The 20,274-nt window shown below is 44.3% G+C and overlaps 1 protein-coding gene across 14 annotated transcripts in view; it reads right to left on the bottom strand.

The window, feature by feature from the left end:
- LOC137437491 (tensin-3-like) overlaps positions 1-20,274 on the bottom strand; it is a 376,468-nt gene that overhangs the window by 66,697 nt on the left and 289,497 nt on the right. For 6 of the 14 annotated variants that reach the window (XM_078766912.1, XM_078766919.1, XM_078766911.1 and 3 more), the window contains 5 exons: positions 19,163-19,873; positions 17,883-18,503; positions 17,430-17,513; positions 9,396-9,571; positions 3,002-3,179 (listed from right to left, as the gene is read on the bottom strand). In XM_078766912.1, coding sequence (XP_078623038.1) covers positions 3,002-3,179; positions 9,396-9,571; positions 17,430-17,513; positions 17,883-18,503; positions 19,163-19,873 — 1,770 coding nt within the window. The remainder of the gene's footprint in view (positions 1-3,001; positions 3,180-9,395; positions 9,572-17,429; positions 17,514-17,882; positions 18,504-19,162; positions 19,874-20,274) is intronic. The other 8 variants (XM_078766918.1, XM_078766914.1, XM_078766913.1 and 5 more) reach the window with 2 other exon arrangements.

Raw genomic sequence — 20,274 nt, 5'->3', positions numbered from 1 at the left:
TCATGTCAGCTGAGTTCATCACATATCTTAGCGTCAATGGAATTAAACATATCCGCACAGCCGTGTACCACCCACAGGCCAATGGAGGGGTGGAAAGGTTTAACCAATCCCTCAATAATGGAATTTGAGTGCACCTAGCTCAAGGTTGTATGTTTCAAACAGTCCGACTACAGACCCTCATGCACTTCAGGGCAATTAAGCACACCACCACAGGTGCCTCACCCGCAACGTTAATGACAGGACATGAGCTATTGTTGGTGATGCACAGGCTTCAACCCACGGGGTCTTGCTTCCCCTCACGGCTGCCAGCATTGCCATACAACTGAGCCAGCAGTGAATGAAGCAACACTGTGACAGAGTGCACAGATCAAGGCCACATGCGATAGAGGTTCATGACTGGGTCAGAGTTAAATATCCTCATCGGAAAAACAATATGCAGTCATTTTGGTCCTCCCCACTTCGTGTGAGCCGACAGCTTGGACCATTGACTTTCCAGCTTCAGGGTGGGTTTCGGTGACACGTCAGCAGACTAAGGAAAGTGGCGGCCCCTGTGACCCAGCCTTTGATTACATCTAGCCAGCTGGGAGTTGGTATGTGCCCCCACCAATACAGGTGATACGGCTGATATAGAAGAAGGGCTTGAACTTGTGGGGGCACTGCAACGCGTCAGAGAACCCGCCAGCACCCCAGCCGTTTTCAGGATTTTGTGACCTCATTACATACCTGAATTTGGTGGGAGAGGGGAGAAAATGTTGTGTTCTTTCTTACGTGCTTGATTATTTCCGAGTTTGTTGTTGTTTTTACTGGTGGTGAATTGCCAGTTGCTTAGGGATTGCTGGGAAGGGATGATGATGTAAGCGGAGGGGATTGTGGGAGAGATAAGAGGGACGCCATCTTGGCAGTGTCGGAGACGTGCTGGTGGATCCGTGCCCCGAATGAACGGTCTTGTACATAACGGTCAGTGCCATTGTTTAGCATTTATTCAGTGACACAAAAGGGTTTTAAAGGGTAATTTTTAGGCTTCTAAAGGGTATTTCTAATGGGTTTCGTACATTTGGAGGCTTTGCCTATTTCATATTAAAAATGTCAAACTGAACCACTTCCTTCGGACACGGGTCTGATTTTTACGATGTATTCCATAGGGCAAAGCAGTCGAGAACAGTGTTTGTCTGTCCGTATGTATGTATGCATGTCCCCTCAAACGTACACCAATCAGAGCTGAGGATCTGGTCACATGACAGGGTGATGTGATTACGTCTGTGATGCCATTACGGTGTACGACGGCTGACTCCACACACTGCCATTTTGATTCCTATGCGGTCCAGGCCGAACATATCGTCGAACCTGTCATATATCACAATCGCCATGCTCTACCTTTAGGTTTTTCATTCAGTGTTAAACACAAACAAACCGATTGTTAAAATGACCATCAAATATCGAAAGCATTGGCGTTACGGGTCTTCTAACGACATAGTATGTATAGGCCTTAGGCTTCATGCCTTCATGCCTCACCTTCAGGCCGCTTCAGACAAATTAGCCCAGGTTTCTTAATACAGTAGTATTGTTTTCATAATAATAATAATAATAATAACAATGTTAATAATAATAATATAGTAAATATAATCGTAACACTGCAATCCCATTGTTGCGACTGCAAAGTTATTGGGATGAAGCGGTGTATGGTTGGTTCATTGTTGACTCAAAACATCCAGTATAAACCAAAGTCTCTTAATACAGCATTATCATTTTCGTAATAATGATAATAACGTTAATAATACAAAATATACTAAATATAATCATAACACTGCAATCTCTTTGTCGTGACTGCAAAGTTACTGGATTGAAGCGGTGTATGGTTGGTTCAATGTTGACTCGAAACATATAGAATAAACCAGTATCTCAATGCAATCTCTTCATCTCCATGATGACAGGCAGCTTAGAGACTTAGAATACTTTTTAAAAAAAATTAATACTTGCATTATTTACTAACTGGTATCTCCACCCAGGTCATACCATCCTCTTCAACTAAAATATCAAACAAGCCCCGTTATGCCACTGTTAGACTTTCGGTCTTGTTTTTACTATGTCTGCCTGTCTGATAGTCAAACAAAATTGAAAATCATTCCAAACAGGAAAGTTACTGTTGTAAGGATGTCATAAAGGACACAAACAACAGACACAAATAACTATTGTGACCTGTTAAAAATAAGGTGGTTTAATCAGCACTGGGGAAATGTTGGTAAAACCGGAATTAATTAATTTATATAACCTTCACAATCTTTATTTAATTTAAATTTAATTATGTACTTGAAGACTGTGAACATAAATCACCTGTCATAATACTTCCAAGAATCTCCAGTTTTGCAGGACTTCATATTAAAGAAAGGTACAATGACGTGGTGTATAAGGTGTTGTTCGAGACTGCTTCTGGAGTACTTCAATAGCACTAAACTTTCGGATTTTTTAAACGATCATCAAAATCATTATTTTACTGGAATAAGAAAAAAAAATTGAAGTGGTCTATGAACTCTGTAGTTGTAGGAGTAATAGTGGTGGTGAATGGTGGTGGTAGTATGAGTGAAACTTATTGTAGGAGCAATGGTGGTGGTGCATGTGAAGATAGGAGTAATAGTGGTGATGTTAGTGAAACCTAAGGAATAATTGTTGTGGTGATTGGGGTAGTGGTGGTGAGGGTAGCAGTCATGATATTGGTGGTGTTAATGAAAGTTATTGCCAGTTTCCCAAAAGATCATTCCTGCCACTGGATTGTTGTCTACAAACATCCATCAATTGAAACCTTCGACATTATGACCATATATAGGAGCACACAGATACCCCAGAGACATTTATTTTCCCATAAGATAGACCAGTTGGATGCACAGCAGAGCACACTTTAATGGACATTTGGGCCTACAGCATTATGATGCTGGTGTCGTAAAGAGGGTTGCACTCACCGTTGCTATATTTAAACGAAAAACAGCATCTGATGGGTACAACTCACTTGGGCTTGAGTATGGTGTTAGCGATGACAGAGGAAAGGCTGGAGTGTTTGGTGATGTGGTTCCTATGAGGGAGTGAAAGCCGCCATCAGGGCTTCGTTCCACATGCTCCACAACATGGCCAGCACTTATGTTTGTCCACACTGACATGTCCGCTTCCTGTGTCTGGGGCATCTGTATCTGAAAAGTAAAAAAAAAAAAAAAAAAAAAATCAAAGAAATTAATTTTGAAATGCTATTGATTATTATTGAGGGTCAAAAAACAATAATATCAAAAAATGAAGAAAAAAAAACTTCATTCAATAAAAATGGATAAATATATTTACAAAAAAAAATCAGCACTAAAAACTACAGTAAAGTAGCAAGCCGAAGAATAATGAGAAGAAAATTTCGATGAAAAACATTTTAAAGAGAAGATGTAGTAAAAGCTGAATAAAAAGACGATGTGAAATTAAATGGGTTTTTTAAACTCAACACTACAGGGAAAGGCTCCAATCCAAATCCAAGAGGGGGCATGGAGGGAAAAAGCAAATAAAAAAAATTAATGAGAAAATTTAACAAGTAAATGAGATGTAGAGCCTAGACTAATAATAATAATAATAATACATTTATTTTATACAGCGCTTTTCAAGAAGCCCAAAGACGCTTTGACAGAGTACAAAAAACAAGTGCAAAAAGACAAAAATCAATAGGTAAATTAATCAAAGCAAAAGGAAGGAGAAGGAGAAGAGATAGTCAGGGGTTAAATGCTGTGGGTTAAATGTTGAATGCAGTGTTGAACAGGTGGGTCTTGAGTGATGTTTTGAATGTGGTGAGTGAGGAGGAGTCTCTGATGGTGTGAGGTAGTGAGTTCCAGAGGGTGGGAGCAGCGATGGAGAAGGCCCTGTCCCCCCAGGATCTGAATTTGGTCTGGATGGGGGGGGGTCAAGAGGTTGGTACCAGCAGAGCGGAGGTTGCGGGTGGGAGTGTGTCTGGAGAGGAGGTCAGCCAGGTAGGATGGGGCCAGGTTATGGAGGGCTTTGTAGGTCAAGAGGAGGATTTTGTACTGGATTCTTTGGGGGATGGGGAGCCAGTGAAGCTTGTAAAGGACGGGGGTGATGTGGTCACGGGCCCGGGAATGGGTGAGTAGACGGGCAGCGGAGTTCTGAATGTATTGGAGTTTATTGGTGATTATTGAGGGTGAACCATAGAGGAGGCTGTTGCAGTAGTCCAGACGGGAGGTGATGAAGGCGTGGATGAGGGTTTCTGCAGCCGTGGAGGAGAGGGATGGACGGAGACAGGCGATGTTTTTCAGGTGAAAGAAGGCTGTCTTTGTGATCTGTTTAGTGTATTTGTCGAAGGAGAGGGTTTGGTCAAAGATGATGCCAAGATTCCGGATGTGAGGGGAGGTGGATACTGGGAAACCGTCGATGTTGAGGGCAAAGTTATGGGTGGATTTGGTGAGCGTTTTTGGGCCAATGATGATTATTTCAGATTTATCATAGTTAAGTTTGAGGAAGTTGATTTGAAGCCAGGATTTTATTTCAGTGATGCAGTTTGTCAGGATAGAGTGGGTGGCGGTGGAGATGGACTTGGTTGGTGGAGATGAAAAGCTGGATGTCATCGGCGAAGCAGTGGTATTGGAGACCATGACGGCGGATTAAGTGACCACGGGGGGACAGGTACAGGATGAAGAGGAGGGGGCCAAGAACTGAACCTTGGGGGACACCTTGGGGGAGGGGAGCAGTGGGGGATTTGCAGTTATTGATGGAGATGAACTGGCGTCTGTCGGAGAGGTATGATTTGATCCAAGAGAGGGCAGTGCCGGTAATGTTAAAGGTGGTTTCAAGTCGGGTGAGGAGGATGGTGTGATTGATGGTGTCAAAGGCGGAGCTGAGGTCGAGGAGGATGAGAATGTTGAGGTTGCCAGCGTCAGAGGAGAGGAGAAGGTCGTTGGTGATTTTGAGGAGAGCAGTTTCAGTACTGTGGTTGGAGCAGAATCCGGATTGGAATGTTTCATACAGGTTATTGGCAGAGAGGTGATGTTTAAGTTGAGTGGCTACAGTGCATTCCAAAACTTTTGACAGAAAGGGTAGGTTGGAGATGGGTCTGAAGTTATTTAGGGTGTCAGGGTTGAGTCCAGGTTTTTTCAGAATGGGGGTAACAGCAGCAATTTTGAGGGATGGTGGGACGATGCCTGTAGACAGGGAGGAGTTTATTGTTGCAGTGATAAGTGGAGAGAGAGCAGGAAGGGAGGCCTTGACAAAGCTGGAGGGGATGGGGTCAAGAGTGCAGGAGGCAGTTTTCATTCCTATGAGGAGTTCAGAGAGGTCAGTAGGGGAGACTGGGGAGAATTGAGACAGGGGTTGGCAGGATAAGGGGGGGCAGGTGGTTTGAGGGGGAGCGGGTGAGGTGGTGGTTAAGCTGTTGTAGATGTTGTCAATTTTGCATTGGAAGAATGAAAGGAAGGAGATGCAGTTGTCTACTGTGAATGACTGGGTGGTGGTGTTCAGGGGGCTGAGGAGTTTGTTTATTGTAGAGAAGAGTGCTTTTGGGTTTCCGGAGCCAGAGTGGATAATTTGAGAGTAGTAGGCAGAGCGGGCGTGGGAGAGGGCATCTTTGTAGTGTTGTAGGTGGTCCTTGTAGGCTTGGGAGTGAATTGTGAGACCTGTTTTATTGCGGAGTCTTTCAAGTTGGCGAGCACGAGTTTTCATCAGGCGGAGTTCAGGGGTAAACCAGGGAGCAGAATGGGTGAAAGAAACTGTTTTGGTTTTTAGAAGTGCAAGCTGGTCAAGGCAGGAGGAGAGAGTGTGGTTGTAGTAGTCAGTGAGGTCAGAAGGGGTGTGGAGGTCAACGAAGGGAGAAGTGGACATTTTTTCAGAGAGGGTGGATGAGAATGAGGTCGGTGAAAGAGCGTTTAGCTTACGGAAGTTGATCGTGCGATAATGCCTTGATGCTGGGGTGGGGATGTTGATGGTCATAGTGATGGCTAAGTGGTCAGAGAGGGTGAGGTCGGAGCCAGACAGATGGTGCAAAATTTATCCAGTAGAGCAGACAAGGTCCAGAATGTGCCCATGGTTATGGGTAGGAAAGTTGACATGTTGAGTGAGGTTAAAGCAGGTGAGTAATTCAGTGGTTATTGTGGAGTCAGTGGAGTCCATGTGGATATTGAAATCACCGAGGAGGAGGATTGAGAGGGAGAGGGAACAGAGCTGGGTCAGAAAGTAGGAGAAGTCAGACAGGAATGATGGGTGTGGTTTGGGAGGGCGGTAGACGACAGCCATGACTGACTGTGTGTGACCAGAGAGTTTAAAAGCCAGGTGTTCAAATGATGGAGCAGATGAGATGGAGATGAGGCTGGTCTTGATGTCTTGTCGGTGAATTACGGCAATTCCACCACCTCAGCCCTCCGAGCGTGGTTTATTGATGTAAGAATATCCATTGGGTGTAGTGAGGTTGAGTGAGAAGTAGTCCAGAGGTTGTTGCCAGGTTTCAGCGAGACAGAGAAAGTCCAGTTTATTATCCAGAATGTAGTCGTTCAGGATGAGGCTTTTGTTGTTGAGGGACCGGGTATTGAACAGGGTGAGCTTGATGTTGTTTTGTACGGTGGGGATGAACTCAGGTGATTTAGCTAGGGTTTGCAGACAGGAGGTGCGATTGTGTGCGTTGCTGTGACCAGGTGCGCTGGGACGATGAGTGGGAGTGCGCTGAGCCGACCAGAGTACGGGAATGGAGTGACCTGTTTGTAAGTAAACAAACTTACGACCGGAGCCTCTATGAATGTATCTGGGTCGTCGCAGGAGTCCGTGGTATTTGATTGCAGAGATGCATGATGGGGTGGAGTGAGTATTGAGCAGAAGAAGCCTTGCGGCGGAGTACCTCAGAGCCATGCCAGGCAGGAGCGAAGGGACGAGTACAAGGCCAAGGTCGAGGAGGCAAAGCGGCAAACGCAGCGGCAAACGACCGCAGCCGCTAATCAAGACCACAGCGGCAAACAGCCACCGCCGCAAACAACGGCCACAAACAACGGGAGTGGGCCTGAGGAAACAGTGGAGGAGCCGGGCAGGCGAAGCCAGGAGCAGAGCCGGGACCGAGCAGAGGGCAGACCCAATGGTCAAAAATCCACCACGACCACCAGAAAAGCAAACTATGTACAATGGCCCAGTCGGAGAAGCGGCGAACAAGTAACGCCAGCGTCCTCTCCAGACCGGACCGGAAGCGGAAGTCTAGAAGAACAATCCGTGATTTCAATTGTCGCAAGTTGATAGAAGTTGGAAACACTGCTGGGAAGACTGTTCCAAAGAGAAGCAGTGTGGGAGGAATGAGGAGGAAGCATGGCGATTGCTATGGAGGGAAGGGAGGGGAGGGTAATGCAGAAAAGCTGACGAGTAGAAGCTACATGGGTGTTATGAACAGAGTGTGAAGAGGAGGAGTGACAGAAACATCGTTCTACAGAGCACTGACTGTGGTAGTAGCGGTAGAAGAGGCACATGGAAAAGACTGCTCGATGGTTTGACCAGAGATTCAAGATGCCTTGACTTTATGGACACTATTCAGTCTGATTGATGGAAGAGTGCCACCCCAGACATGGAAGCAGTATTCCATCACTGGTCTGACTTGGGATTTAGAGAGGTTGAGTAGCTGATGGGAATTGAAGGATTTGCGAGCTTCGAAGAGGAAACCAAGTTTATTGGAAGCAGACTTGGCAATATTGACGATGAGGCTGCCATGAAAGATTGATGGATATGTTGACAATGAGCATATTAAGAGGAGGACTGCTGGAGTTGAGAACTGGACACGATAAGAGGAAGGCTGGCTGTGTTGATCTTACTGGATGTAAGGAGGGTTTGGGTCTTTGAATGATTGAAATAATTAAAAGCACAAATTATATTTCACAAACAAATTTACAACACCAAAAACAATAAATTCATAATTTGAGCAAATGAAGATGCAGAGATGAAAAACAAGAAGAAAAAGACATAAAATGTCATAGCCCCTGTGGTTTTAGTAATTTTTCTGTATTGAGTTAAAAGCCATCAGTCGGCCATATTTGGTCGGATTACATAACAAAATCTGCATATGTATGTATTCTCTCATGTATTGTATTTGTGCCAAGTTTGAACAAAATTGGTCCATGCATGTCAAAGAATTGTTGGGGACACGTTTAAGTAACAAAATGGTCGCCAGTCGGCCATCTTGGATCTGATCTCAAAAATAAATTATGTGCATATATAAGCCATGATTCATTTTCTGTGTGCCAAGTTTGAACAAGATCGGTAAATGCATGTCCGAGAAATTGTTGAGGACGTGTTCAACATCGGGGTTATTTTTACATCTAAAATGGCCGTCAGTCGGCCATCTTTGACGCATCGCAAAACAAAATGATGTGCATATGTAAACAATCATGTGTCATCTTTGTGCCATGTATGAATAAAATCGGTCCATACATCTCCAAGACCAAGATATGGTTGCGGACGGACAGATGGATGGATGGACGGACAGACGAGACCCAATCCATAAGCCCGAGTTTCGGATTAAGTCCAATGGGGGCTAATAATAAGTGGGAGAGGAACTAAGAAGACCGCATAGACTATGATGAAAAACGAGAAAAATCAGACTTAGTGATGTAATTGGTAGAGCATCCTCTTCAAGATGCATCAAGATGGCAAGGGGAAGCACGACATTGTCATTGCTATGAGTGTGAAGCACTGGAGATGAGAGTTAGGATGAATGACTGGAGGTGAGATGACTGGAGATGAGATGACTGGAGATGAGATGACTGGAGATGAGATGACTGAAGTTGAGATGACTGGAGATGAGAGGTGGGATGAATGACTTGGGATGAAGGGACTGAAGATGATTGGAGATGAGAGTTGGGATGAGGTGACTGAAGATGACTGGAGATGAGAGGTGAGTGCACCATTACAATCCTGGTAGTAAGAGATGGTCAATGGAGTACAGCCACAAAGGATCACCAGACCCAATTTGGCTTCGTCAGATTTTCATCTCTTCCCCAAAGTTAAGGAACATCTTCGTGGAGACCATTTTTCTTCCAACAATGATGTCAAGCCCACTGTGAAGTGTTGGTTAAGTAAGCAAGACGCACAGTTCTATCGTGATGTCATCAGAAAACTACCTGAACGTTGGTATAAACGTGTGGACCGCAATGGTTATGTTGATAAATAAATATGCACCATGGTAGAATAAAGATTGATGTTAGTATCTGTCTTTGATTTATTCGAATATCTCTTCCTGTTTTAGGGAAAAATAATATATGGCATTACTTTTCAACACATCCTCGAATCTTACCATCAGAAATAAAACAAAACATGAAATGGCACGCATCACGTGATGTGGAACTAATAATCATGTATTTGATGTTGGTATCCACGCAGTGAGGACTGAGAACGACATTAACCTGCGGTGACTGGTGTGAATGTCTTGGCGTGTAGGGCAGGTGAGAGGAGCTGTGAGGATCGACGGCGTTTCGTCCGTAGGAGTCACTGCGGTCGTCTTCACAGCGATCCACACTGGCCGAGCGGTATCGAAGTGATGTAGATACGGCCGTTGGATCCCGGCTGAACCCCCTGCGCCCTGCAACGAAACATATTCCAAATGTTTGTGCCATTTTCCAGGATATTCTCTCATCAAGGGTTGTGGTGAAGAAGGACAAGGGTAAACCTTCAATCAATTTTGCCATTTTGCCACACCTAAACAGTCAGGTGGACCGGGGGTGGGGGGGGGGGGAGGGGAGTGAGGGAGGGGGCTCCTGCTGCAATGCCAGTTATTTTAAAAATAATAGATGAAATCAACAGGATATTGATTGATGTATGCTAACCACTGTGGGAAGCAAGGACAAACTGACATTTCGGCGTTATCACTTTTTCGCTCTTACGAAGGGTTAACGCATGAAAAATCAATGAGTGTCTGGGCGTGTTGGGCAGGTGAGTTCTCTTTGCCTTCCATGGTGGTTAGCAAATTTGAATCGACGTCCTGTCCTGTTGATTTCATCTCTTGTTCTACCTGTCCGCTGATGCAGGTCGTCACCATTCTTCACCATCAAGCCTAGTTCTTCGTTCTATATAAAAAATATGCTGAATTTAACAATTAGCAACAAAAAATGATTACACCGACTTATCTTAAGACCAAGTTATCCTTATGCACAGCAATCAGATAGATACAGCAGATTCTCCTGAAATTATCCACTGCAATAGTCGACGGACTTGGAGAAAGTCTGTCACCCAGTGAAGTAACTGAAGTCGTACGGTTCTTTGGAGCCTCACAGAGTAATGCTCAGCAGTAAAAGCGTGCAGTCGCAACTCAATGAGAAACAAGAGAGAAAGAAGAATCACAAGAGACGAGTGGATGTGACAGGAAGAAGACTTTGCTAAATTGATGAGGTACGGAACCGCAGGGTAAGAAGACAATTTTAGCAGAAACTGGAAGCAGTGGAAGATGTGGGTCTCGATCGCATTACGGGGTTTTTGGACCAGTTGGGGGCACGGTATCTGGGACTTGGAGTACTGAAAGTTCCCAACTTGTTCCTGGAGCCACAATTCTGGACGTATATCTCCACAGATGGATGCTTCACAAGGCCAGACATTGCACAACATCAAGGATCAAGGTTGATCATCCAAACTCATCCAATGACTCAATCAACACCATGGCTGGAGCTCAAGGAGACCATGCAGCCATGCGACCACCCACTCTTGGCTCATTCACAGACACCCAAGTGTGGATACCATGCCCATGGCTTAGTTTGGCAGCTGGTTACGGTACATTCATGTCGCTGCCAAACTCTGCCAGCTCTCTTTGCCTCCCTCTTTCAAAGTTCCTCACTGATTCTTTTGCTCCCTTTGTTCTTCAACCTTTTTACGTCTCCCATAATGAGGTACAGCCCCCCCCGCCTGGCCTCACCTTATCACAGATCAACTAGTAAGACACACCCGGCTTATCACCGGTCATCAGTTAATCAGACAACGGCATGCTTCCTGACATAGCGACAATGCCTACTAATGGTGGGCATTTTTCCAGGCACACCCACTCTATAGGCAGGTCTGAACAAGCTGGCAATAACATATGGTGGCGTCTCCCATCCATGTGCATTGGAGTCTGTAACTGGCCGATCAATCACGTTAACCTCCAAACAGTGTGGCCACATCTGGCTTGCATTGTACCTTTCCAGTCGCTTGGCTTACCACATCCAGATACCTATTTTACTAACCGTCATGTAAATTACCATTCACTGTAATTATATTTCCTAATATACATCGACCAAATGAGTATAATCACAAACATCTAAATCAATACGTGATCAGTTGTGTCGATCACAAGCGACTCAAACAACACAAAATCGCCCCTTTTTGAAACTCATAACAAAATGACTATATCATAACGTTATCCCAAAAATACACAACGAACCAACTTCCACATTCTCTTCAATCTATTTCTTCTGTCCAAGTCTTCCAGACAGCTGTTCACCACTGTATCATACCCCATCCAATACCATGATCATTTCTACACCCCTTAAACCATCACCCTCTTCCCCCCAATACAAAACTGCAACCAACTCTTGCCAATCCAAAATCGGTACATCAGGAGACCATAGGATTAGTGATAATTAATTGTTTATCTTTTTTTTTAGGTTCTTTGTATCACTTAGAACGATTGTATAGCAAAGGTAAATCCAACCTCACTTTGATACTTCAGTGTACACTGGGCTCCAGTTGGAAACTTTTTTTTTTATGTTGGATGATCCAGGCACGGACTATATAGTCCTCAACGAGGCCATGCCTTAAATAAAAGAGAAGAAAAGTGTGTGATGAAAAGTGTATGATGTTTGTTTGCGAGAAAGATATTGAAGCTAGCCTGGTAGCTGTAGCTCGAGTGAGACAGAAAGTAAGACCAGCAATCCTGACACAGAGAGTGTAAGATGGTTCCGGGCACCACTTTAACGCTCCTAAGTCAGGTCCAAGAAGACTCCAAGAAGTCACAACAAAAAACAAACATATTGTTCAATGTTTGGGGGTCGTGAGGTCACGAGAGGTGTACTCGGACCTGCTTCCCAGCCGGTGATCCTGAAGTCAATGAAACGCAGATAACCCTGTGGCAAGATGGGGTTGCTAGGCAACGACGGACAGCATCTAAGATGTTTAATTCAGGCAGGGTCCAGCATCTAACTCTGCGTTACCTTTCCGGTGAATTAAACCAACCTGATGGGGAACCGTGCTCTCATGCCCCACTGCTGTCTTTCAAAACAGCTAAGTGATACTGCAAGCCAGTTGTTGGCTAATAACTAACCATAACGGAATGGCGGGACAGAACTCTATGGTCTAACCAATGGAGAAAAGATGATAGGGCCAGTTTGGAAACAGTTTATAAAGATCAATAAGACACGTATGTATAGAGAAAGACCTCACACTCTAAACACATAAGCCCACTAAGTCAATCATCTGAGCACGTTTCTACACACATAGGACCCTCATACACTCCGGGAAATGATAAAAAGAAAGGGCGATAGAGAGAGAAAGAAGAAGGCGGGGCTTGTTGGCGACCCCTTGCTCATCTGACGCGAGCCTGTGGACTTACATGGATTCTAACATGATAAAGGGGAGGGGAAGAGAGTAGAAAGGGGGTAAATTATGTGGTGTGCCATGTGGGGAGAAGTGTAGATCAGTGTTTGCGATGCGACAGAGGAAATCGTGAATGCGAGTCAGTAATCCAGCCCTGAATGGTTTGAGGGTGTAATCGTTGACTACTCCGTGTGTTAGAAGTAGGGATAGCCAAAGAGAGAGAGAGTACGAGTCAGTTTATTGGCCGTCACGTCCATGGAAACTAGGTTTACCATACGTCCGATATTCCCTAGACATGTCCTCCTCTTCGGTCCTTAAATGTCCGTCCGGCCGGATTTTTAAAATATCAACAAATGTCTGGGTTTTGCCATTTTTTTGATTTTGCATTTTCAAAGGGATCAATTTTAAGATTTGTGATACTTTTTTGTCTGCATTAAACAGTGAAACTATTTTTGTACATTTTTTTAAGGTGATATAATGCGGTTATGTGATGTTTATATGAGGACAGCTCAGTACACGTCTGTACTACTCCGTCATGGCGTAATGGACATGTTCGAACATCACGCGCTCACGTCCTGTCCATCCTCACAGTGAGAGAGTGTATTGGAATGCTCAATCAGTCTTTTCTGAGTCCATACCATAATACCGTATACATTTGTTTGATTTACTTTTGATTTTCTTATTTACAATGCCAAAACTAAAGTCTAAATTCGCTGCAGAAGTAAAGACAATATTCCTGGTTTTTGAAGTGGTCAGTCAAGAAGAATGGGGAGCTGAATGCTTGGTATGTAGAAGTACAGCGGTACGTACATCTTTGTGGCAAATAACGGTGCTATTGATTTACAATCTCATGTGGACTCGGACAAGCACAAGAATGCAGTTCAGCTGATCAACCTCATCAGCAAAATTGAAGGACTGGTGAAAGGAAAGGATGATCACTACATTTAAAGAGGTACATTGAAATTTGAACAATTATAACATTAATTTTTGAGGCCAAAGCACTTGTTCTTATTTATAGATACTCAATGTAGACAACATGGAGTACACAGTATATACCACATCAATACAACATGAGTTGGTAGATAATGATATAGATACATCCCTCTCCCCCCTCTTTAAAAACATTAGTTATTTATTAATTTTGTCCTTTTTTGAAAATCAAATATAATAACCCAATGGAAACTCCGCGGCTCATCAGCTCTCTGCACATCGGCACCAGCCCGTTCATTCTCGCAGAGGCTCGCTTCTCGATTTCGGCTTTGACTCTTTGATTTCCCCCAGATACATATCAGCCCCGAGTCCTGGAATTCTCATGCTTATAGAGTTCCTTGGAGAGGCGTGGTCCTGTGGCCCGCCCCTCAAGCTCGGCTTGAGTTTGGTGGCGGTGCCTCCCCATTGGTGTGTTCCATTCGCCATGGTTCTGCGATGGAGCCCACGACCAAGCTCGCCCACCTGTGGAGCTTTGTTCTGCCGTTTATTCTTTGTTGAAGAGATTTGCACTCCTGGTCCGCACCGCGTCATGATGCGCTTGATGATGCACGTGATTGGAGGTGTAGTGAGTAGTAATGTGTGTTGCAAAGCTTGTATGGATGTCGAGGTGCGGAGAGAGAGATACGGGGAGATGCGGAGAGAGAGATAGGGGGAGATGCAGAGAGAGATAAGAAGAGAGGGGATTCAGAAAGAGAGGAATTACAAAGGGGGTTGGAATCTGGTACACAAACAACGCATTTCCCTGTCCACTGATACGAGGGGAGAGGTAATTTAGCTAAATAAAATTGCTACAGATATAACTACACTAGGGAACCCGTAGGTGTTGGATGTGTCTCCCAGAGTCTTACAAAACTAACACTATTCAACGACGAAATAGAATGTGGAAATGAATCGGACAGGAAAGGCAGAGTGAATCATTAGTTTGGAAAAGTAGCAACAGTAGCTTGGAAAAGATTAAAAACTACAACAGACCAGGAAACCCTTTAGTTTAGGATGTGTGGGAGCATCAAGTCAACATTTGTGGACTTCCTGTGAATAGGATGCTTCATCGATCAAAACTGAGAAGTTAAAACATGAATACGAAACACGTAGATAGTGTTGCGGATATGGGATTTGCATCCATCCATATCCGCTTGTAAATATTCCCCTATTTCCTCAATACTTCCCAACTATCCCCAATCCCCCATTCCCTAGTCCCATTTTCTGTAAACAACACTCTGTAGACCCGACCTCCCCCTATTTCCCCCATTAAATGTCGTGCCCAGGTTCACCGCATCTCATGTAAGACAACTATAGGACATCTTGCTAGTTATTCTTAGTCTATGTCAGTTAAGGACTCGTTTCCATTAATTCTGACCCTTCGTTGCACCAGAATGTGATTGTATGGCACCGTTAGGAAGTTTAGGACCTCCCAATACCTCCCCGCAGCTCTTCCTCACGGTTCAGCAACAACAACAACAACAACAGCAACGGCGGCGGCGTGCACAGGGAGTGCGCGTCCTCACTCCGGCTTGGTTGGTAGGGGGTGTTGGGAGGGCATGAGGCCTTCCCAGCGAGCCGCCATCGAACATGTGCTTGACGGGGTTACCAAATAGGGGCTCCCTGTCAGCTCCTCGTCAAGGGCGGAGCCCGGTAACCCCCGCACCCAATGGAAGCGGCGGACCGGTCCCATCTGGGGCGGAGCCAACCAGCCGAGGGCGTGTCACTCCCCGCTGAGCATGCGCAGGAAGAGGGAGGTGATGTCAGATGCGCGCTGAGCTTGGAGAAAGAAAGACGCCACCTCCGAGCGCTGTGAGGCCTCCCTGCATCTCTTGGACCGTGCTTGATCCTGTCCCCGAGCCAAGGTGCACCTTGTGCTATCGAACTACCTGTCCTTCCCTGCCATCAATCCCTGTGTAAGTCAGCCTTGTTCCGTTTGTCTGTGGTCTGTCTGGGATAAGATAAGACTGTAATTAAGTGCCTATCTCTTCTGTGCCTTTACCTCACTACCTTGTAATCTACCCCTTTTCTCCCCCACTGTAATTATATCCTCCTCCAGAGGTCTTGAGAACTGTACCCCTTGCGTCATTTCATCTATCCCAGTCGTTGTGTCCTTTCCATCATTGATTTAGCATAGCGCGATTTGGTCAACGTTTGGGTGGAATCGGGGTCTAGTCGGGGAATAACTGTTAGGTCGCGGTAATACACCACCGCTCGGTCGAAATAACATCTAACCGCGATCCGTAACAATAGATACCTGACACCCTCTGGACTGCAATGGCATCCACACTGCATCCCTCCACCCCAGCCACGTAATCCCTAAAAGATCAGTGGCAGGTGATGAAAAAACAAGATAGGCTTACCTGAAAAAACAATGATGCCGATAACCCGATAGACATCAAGCCCTTATGGAAGATGGCGATGGATAGACCTTTGCACACGGCCTAGACAAGACGGGCAATTCACCTATTTCTTTGAGCAGATTCCACACGGCTGTAATCTACAATACGATACCAGGTTTTGAAACCATATTTTCTACCCCTTTAGCCCAACCTCACCTCACAACGCTCTTTGCTGAAGGTCACTGTATTCCACTACCCCTCCTCCTCTATTGTTACCTCATTCCCTTGCTTGTTGCAAACTGTGGCTCCATTGTCAATACTGCAATGCCTTTTTACAACCTTGGTTAACTTGGTCTTCCTTGAGCCTCGATTTTCCATTCTTACATAAAAACTGCAAGTGATTCCACAAATCTTGGATTAACATTGAACAGGAAGTAGACGTGGTTTATGCCTCCATCATGGCTACACCTGTTTCAAAATCTTTCCATTACCATCATCCATCCATAAGAGCTTGATCACCATCTCGGTTGAGTCCATCGGCCTCATCGTGTTGCTAGGGGCAAGCTGGATCTCATCTTTCATCGTGTTAAATTCTGTACCTGTATGACAATAATCAGTGAGTTATTGGAAGCTCCGACTGAAACCGAGCGATTTGAACGTAAAGCAGCATAAGCTAATGGACATGGGTTTTCATTGCCGCATGTTACACGGCACAAGTGACATGTCCAACTGAAAGAACCCCGGACCTATTGAAATGGGTGATACTGGAATTGGTAAGAGTGGTCCATGTTTACTCCTCTTCAAATTCTTCTTCTTCGTCCATATGCAGCACAAGGCTGTGGGGCAGCATTATCGGTTGAGGACACGGCGGTGCCACTGAATTGTAGAGAGGACATTGAAGTCCTGGTAAGGAAACAATATGGTTCATTCATTGTGACTTCAAATGAGAGCTAGCAGTGAAAAAACTGATAATGTACAAATCGCCCCTGTAGCCGACTTGGCCATTTCCAGAATACCAAAATGAAAAGAAACTCCAGGACCCTCAGTTTGAATATCCAGAATACCAAAATGTTCCAGAATACCAAAATGAAAAGAAACTCCAGGACCCTCAGTACCTCATAGATGACTCGGTATTGATGTGAAATGCGAGAATGCAATACCTACAACGACAGGCCACTCCAACCCTCAGAAAGCAGAAAATAATAATGACTTAGAAATACCTCAAGGTTGATATTTAGACAGAGGTTCTCGAACAGTCAGTGCACATCCTAAAGCCAGATCGTCACTAATCGAGTCACGCAATACCAATGTGTACCTACAATACCTTACACTTCATCCCTGAAAAAAACCCCCAACATCTTCATGTCTGAGTCAAAGGGATAACCGGCCACCACCTCACCTTACGACGACTCGCAAGTATTTACTGATCCTGTCTTTTAGACTTTCAATAGTCACCAGAGGAAATTAAAGTGTAAAGAAGTGATAAGAGGAAATGTCTGGTTCAAAAAGAACAAACAAAAGAAACATATGTAGGAATTGTGAAAGGGAGAAATAAAAAGCGAAACAGACCAGGTACTGAATGAGAGCGGATCCGCTGGATTTGGGGACTAGAAGATGAACTTTCAGACATCACCTGCAGCATAGCGTTATACTCTGGTGGGTGGGAGAGTGGGAAATAATCAGTGGGATTGGGGTTTGGGGAAGGCCAGGAAGAGATGATGGGAGAAGAGGAATTTTGGGATAAACAGAAGACAAGAAAATTGGCAGAGAAATGAATTTGTGAAAGCTTGAACACAGGAAGTTATAAAGCAAAGTGAGACAACAAAGGTACATGAAAGTAAATGGAAATGAATCAGGCAGGAAAGCAAGCAAAAGTGGTTTGGAAAAGATTAGGAAAACAGGAAACCCTCTAGTTTAGGTCGTCTTGAAGGATTAAGGTAACATTTGTTGACTTCCTGTGAATGGGATGCTTCATTGATAAAAACTGAGGAGTTAAAACATGAATAAGAAAGACATAGATACCTGACACCCTCTGGGATACAATGCCATCCACGCCGCATTCTTCCGCTCCAGCTCCGACCCACGTCAACCCTAAAGGATCATTGGGATCATTGGCAAAGCCGGTCGCTTGCGTCGGTGTCGGCAGTGGCTGTGCTGGCACCGAGGTCATTTGGCTCACAGGAAACGATTGTGGTGTTGAGCTTGGAGTACGCCGTTTCAGTTGTGGGGAGGTTAGGCCAAGGCCAAGCTTGGGGTTGAGCGTCAAGGGGTTTGTAATTTCTGTGTTGCAACCCAAAAATGGTGAGGTTCTAACTGTGCGTTCCGAACACGAAACTGGTACATGAGAAAAAGACTGCTGTTTCGGAAGCTTGCTTCCTGGATGTGATGACCCGGGTGAAATACGAACACTCGTTTCAGTGTCGGCACTTTCGGAGGAGTGCTGACTTGCTGCGTAAAGTCGCGCGGACCGTGAGGCGAGGTTAGTGGAAGGCAAGCTCTGGGGATTTGGTTCTCGGCTCCAAGCTGGCACTGCGTTCAAAGTTTCCTCATTGTAAGATATGCTCTGTGACACTGTCTGCGGGGATGTCGGTGCGGAGCAGGATAAAGATACCGAAGGCATTGGAAATGATGATAATGAGCAAGCTGTAATTAAAGAGGAAACAGACAACTCTTATTAGGAAAAGACAAGAGATGATGTACTAATATAATGATTTAGCAAAAGAAGAATGAAGATGAAAATGGATACTGCTCATCCGAGTGCTTACAATAATTAAATAAATAATTAAATATTGAAATAAACATATTTTAAAATAATAATTAAAGAATTAAATTAAATTTTTTATAATAATAAGAAATGAAAAAAATTAAATTAAAATAAATAAATATTTAAACAACGATTAAATATTGAAATAAACACATTTTTAAATAATAATTAAATAATTTTTAAATAATAATTTAAAAATATATATTTAATTAAAATAATTAAATATTTAAACAATGATCAAATAAATAATTAAATAAATATTGTTTTATATATTATTAAAAATATTAAATATTTAAATACATATATATATATATTGTAAAAAATATTAAATCTTTTTCATAGATTAGAATTATTTATTTTATTTTACTTGTCTTAAATATTTAAATATATTTTTATAATTATATTAAATATTTTTCTAGAAATAAAAATAAAATAAATATTTTTATACATATATTAAATATTTTTAACTTAACACTGTAAAACATAATAATGTAATCCTCAAACATTAAATGTGCAATTCCATCTTGGGAATTTTTACCTTCTTGACCTCCAGCACTCGCCGCTCCCTGCGATCTAAAGTCTTCTCCAGTTGGAGCCGACAGTGTCCGATGAGTGGGCACCTCTACCTCAGCAGTGATGGGAACAAAACTTGGGTCCAGGTCCAGCATGAGCTGATTCAGCTGGGCGATAGATTCCTCGATTTCTGGCTGTGAAAGTGGAGGTGGACATCTGTGCACCTCATGGACCGGAGCAGATGTGCTGCGCTGAATCGACTGCCCCATTATACCTGCCCGTTCAGGCAAAGACCAGGCTGGAGACACCTTAGCAGTAAAAATCCCATTTGGCATGTACGAGCCCTTATCATGACCGTTGACACGTGACAGACGACCGCCCAAAGTGTTGTCGTCCAAAATATCCGTTTCGCGCTCCACCATTGCTTTGTCGACACCATCGCTCCTGCTCGTGTGGACCTGTGCTGGCACGGTATGCATCGAGCCAGTGGGACGTACACCTCCACCTGCAGCTGCACCTCCACGGTACGGAGATGGAGGGGCACGTTCTGTGCGATCCGTCTTCGTCGAAGCCGTCGAATTCCCAGAATCGGTACTCATGGAGCGAGTGTGCTGTCCTGAACTGCACGCCCCACCTCCGGGTGCTGCGCCGTTCCGGGTCACCGTTGCCGACGAGCTCTTCTTCTTCACTTTGGCGTACACACTGCCGTCCAATGGGCCATGGGTGTGTGGCACACCTGCAAAAGCAGATAGTTGAGTGTTTTTTTTCCCGCAACCTTGAAACAAGAAATGTTAAACATTTTACTTTTGAAAGGAAAGAGTCAGAATGGCGAGAAATTAATCCCATCAGTTGGCATTCTGTGAATGTGAGATTCTGTGAGGTCACGTACCTAAAATACACAAACACCACCACGTAGGCCTACACCATGCCACCTCTTGAGCTTGTGCACTTCCAAGGTGTATACATGACATGAAAGTGACTGGAGTGAGTTGTAGGTATGGTTAGCCAAAGAATCAAACTTTGTTTGAAGGATACCAAGGAATCTTTTACGTCTATGATTCATTGCAGATGGGACAGCTAGCTTTACATCCCTTACAAAAACAGTATGATCCACGATGCAGCATCTCTGCCTGCACA

Source organism: Myxine glutinosa, chromosome 12 (assembly GCF_964187855.1).
Source record: "Myxine glutinosa chromosome 12, kmMyxGlut1.1, whole genome shotgun sequence".
Classification (NCBI taxonomy): Eukaryota; Metazoa; Chordata; class Myxini; order Myxiniformes; family Myxinidae; genus Myxine; species Myxine glutinosa.
This window is presented reverse-complemented; position numbering and strand designations above follow the sequence as displayed.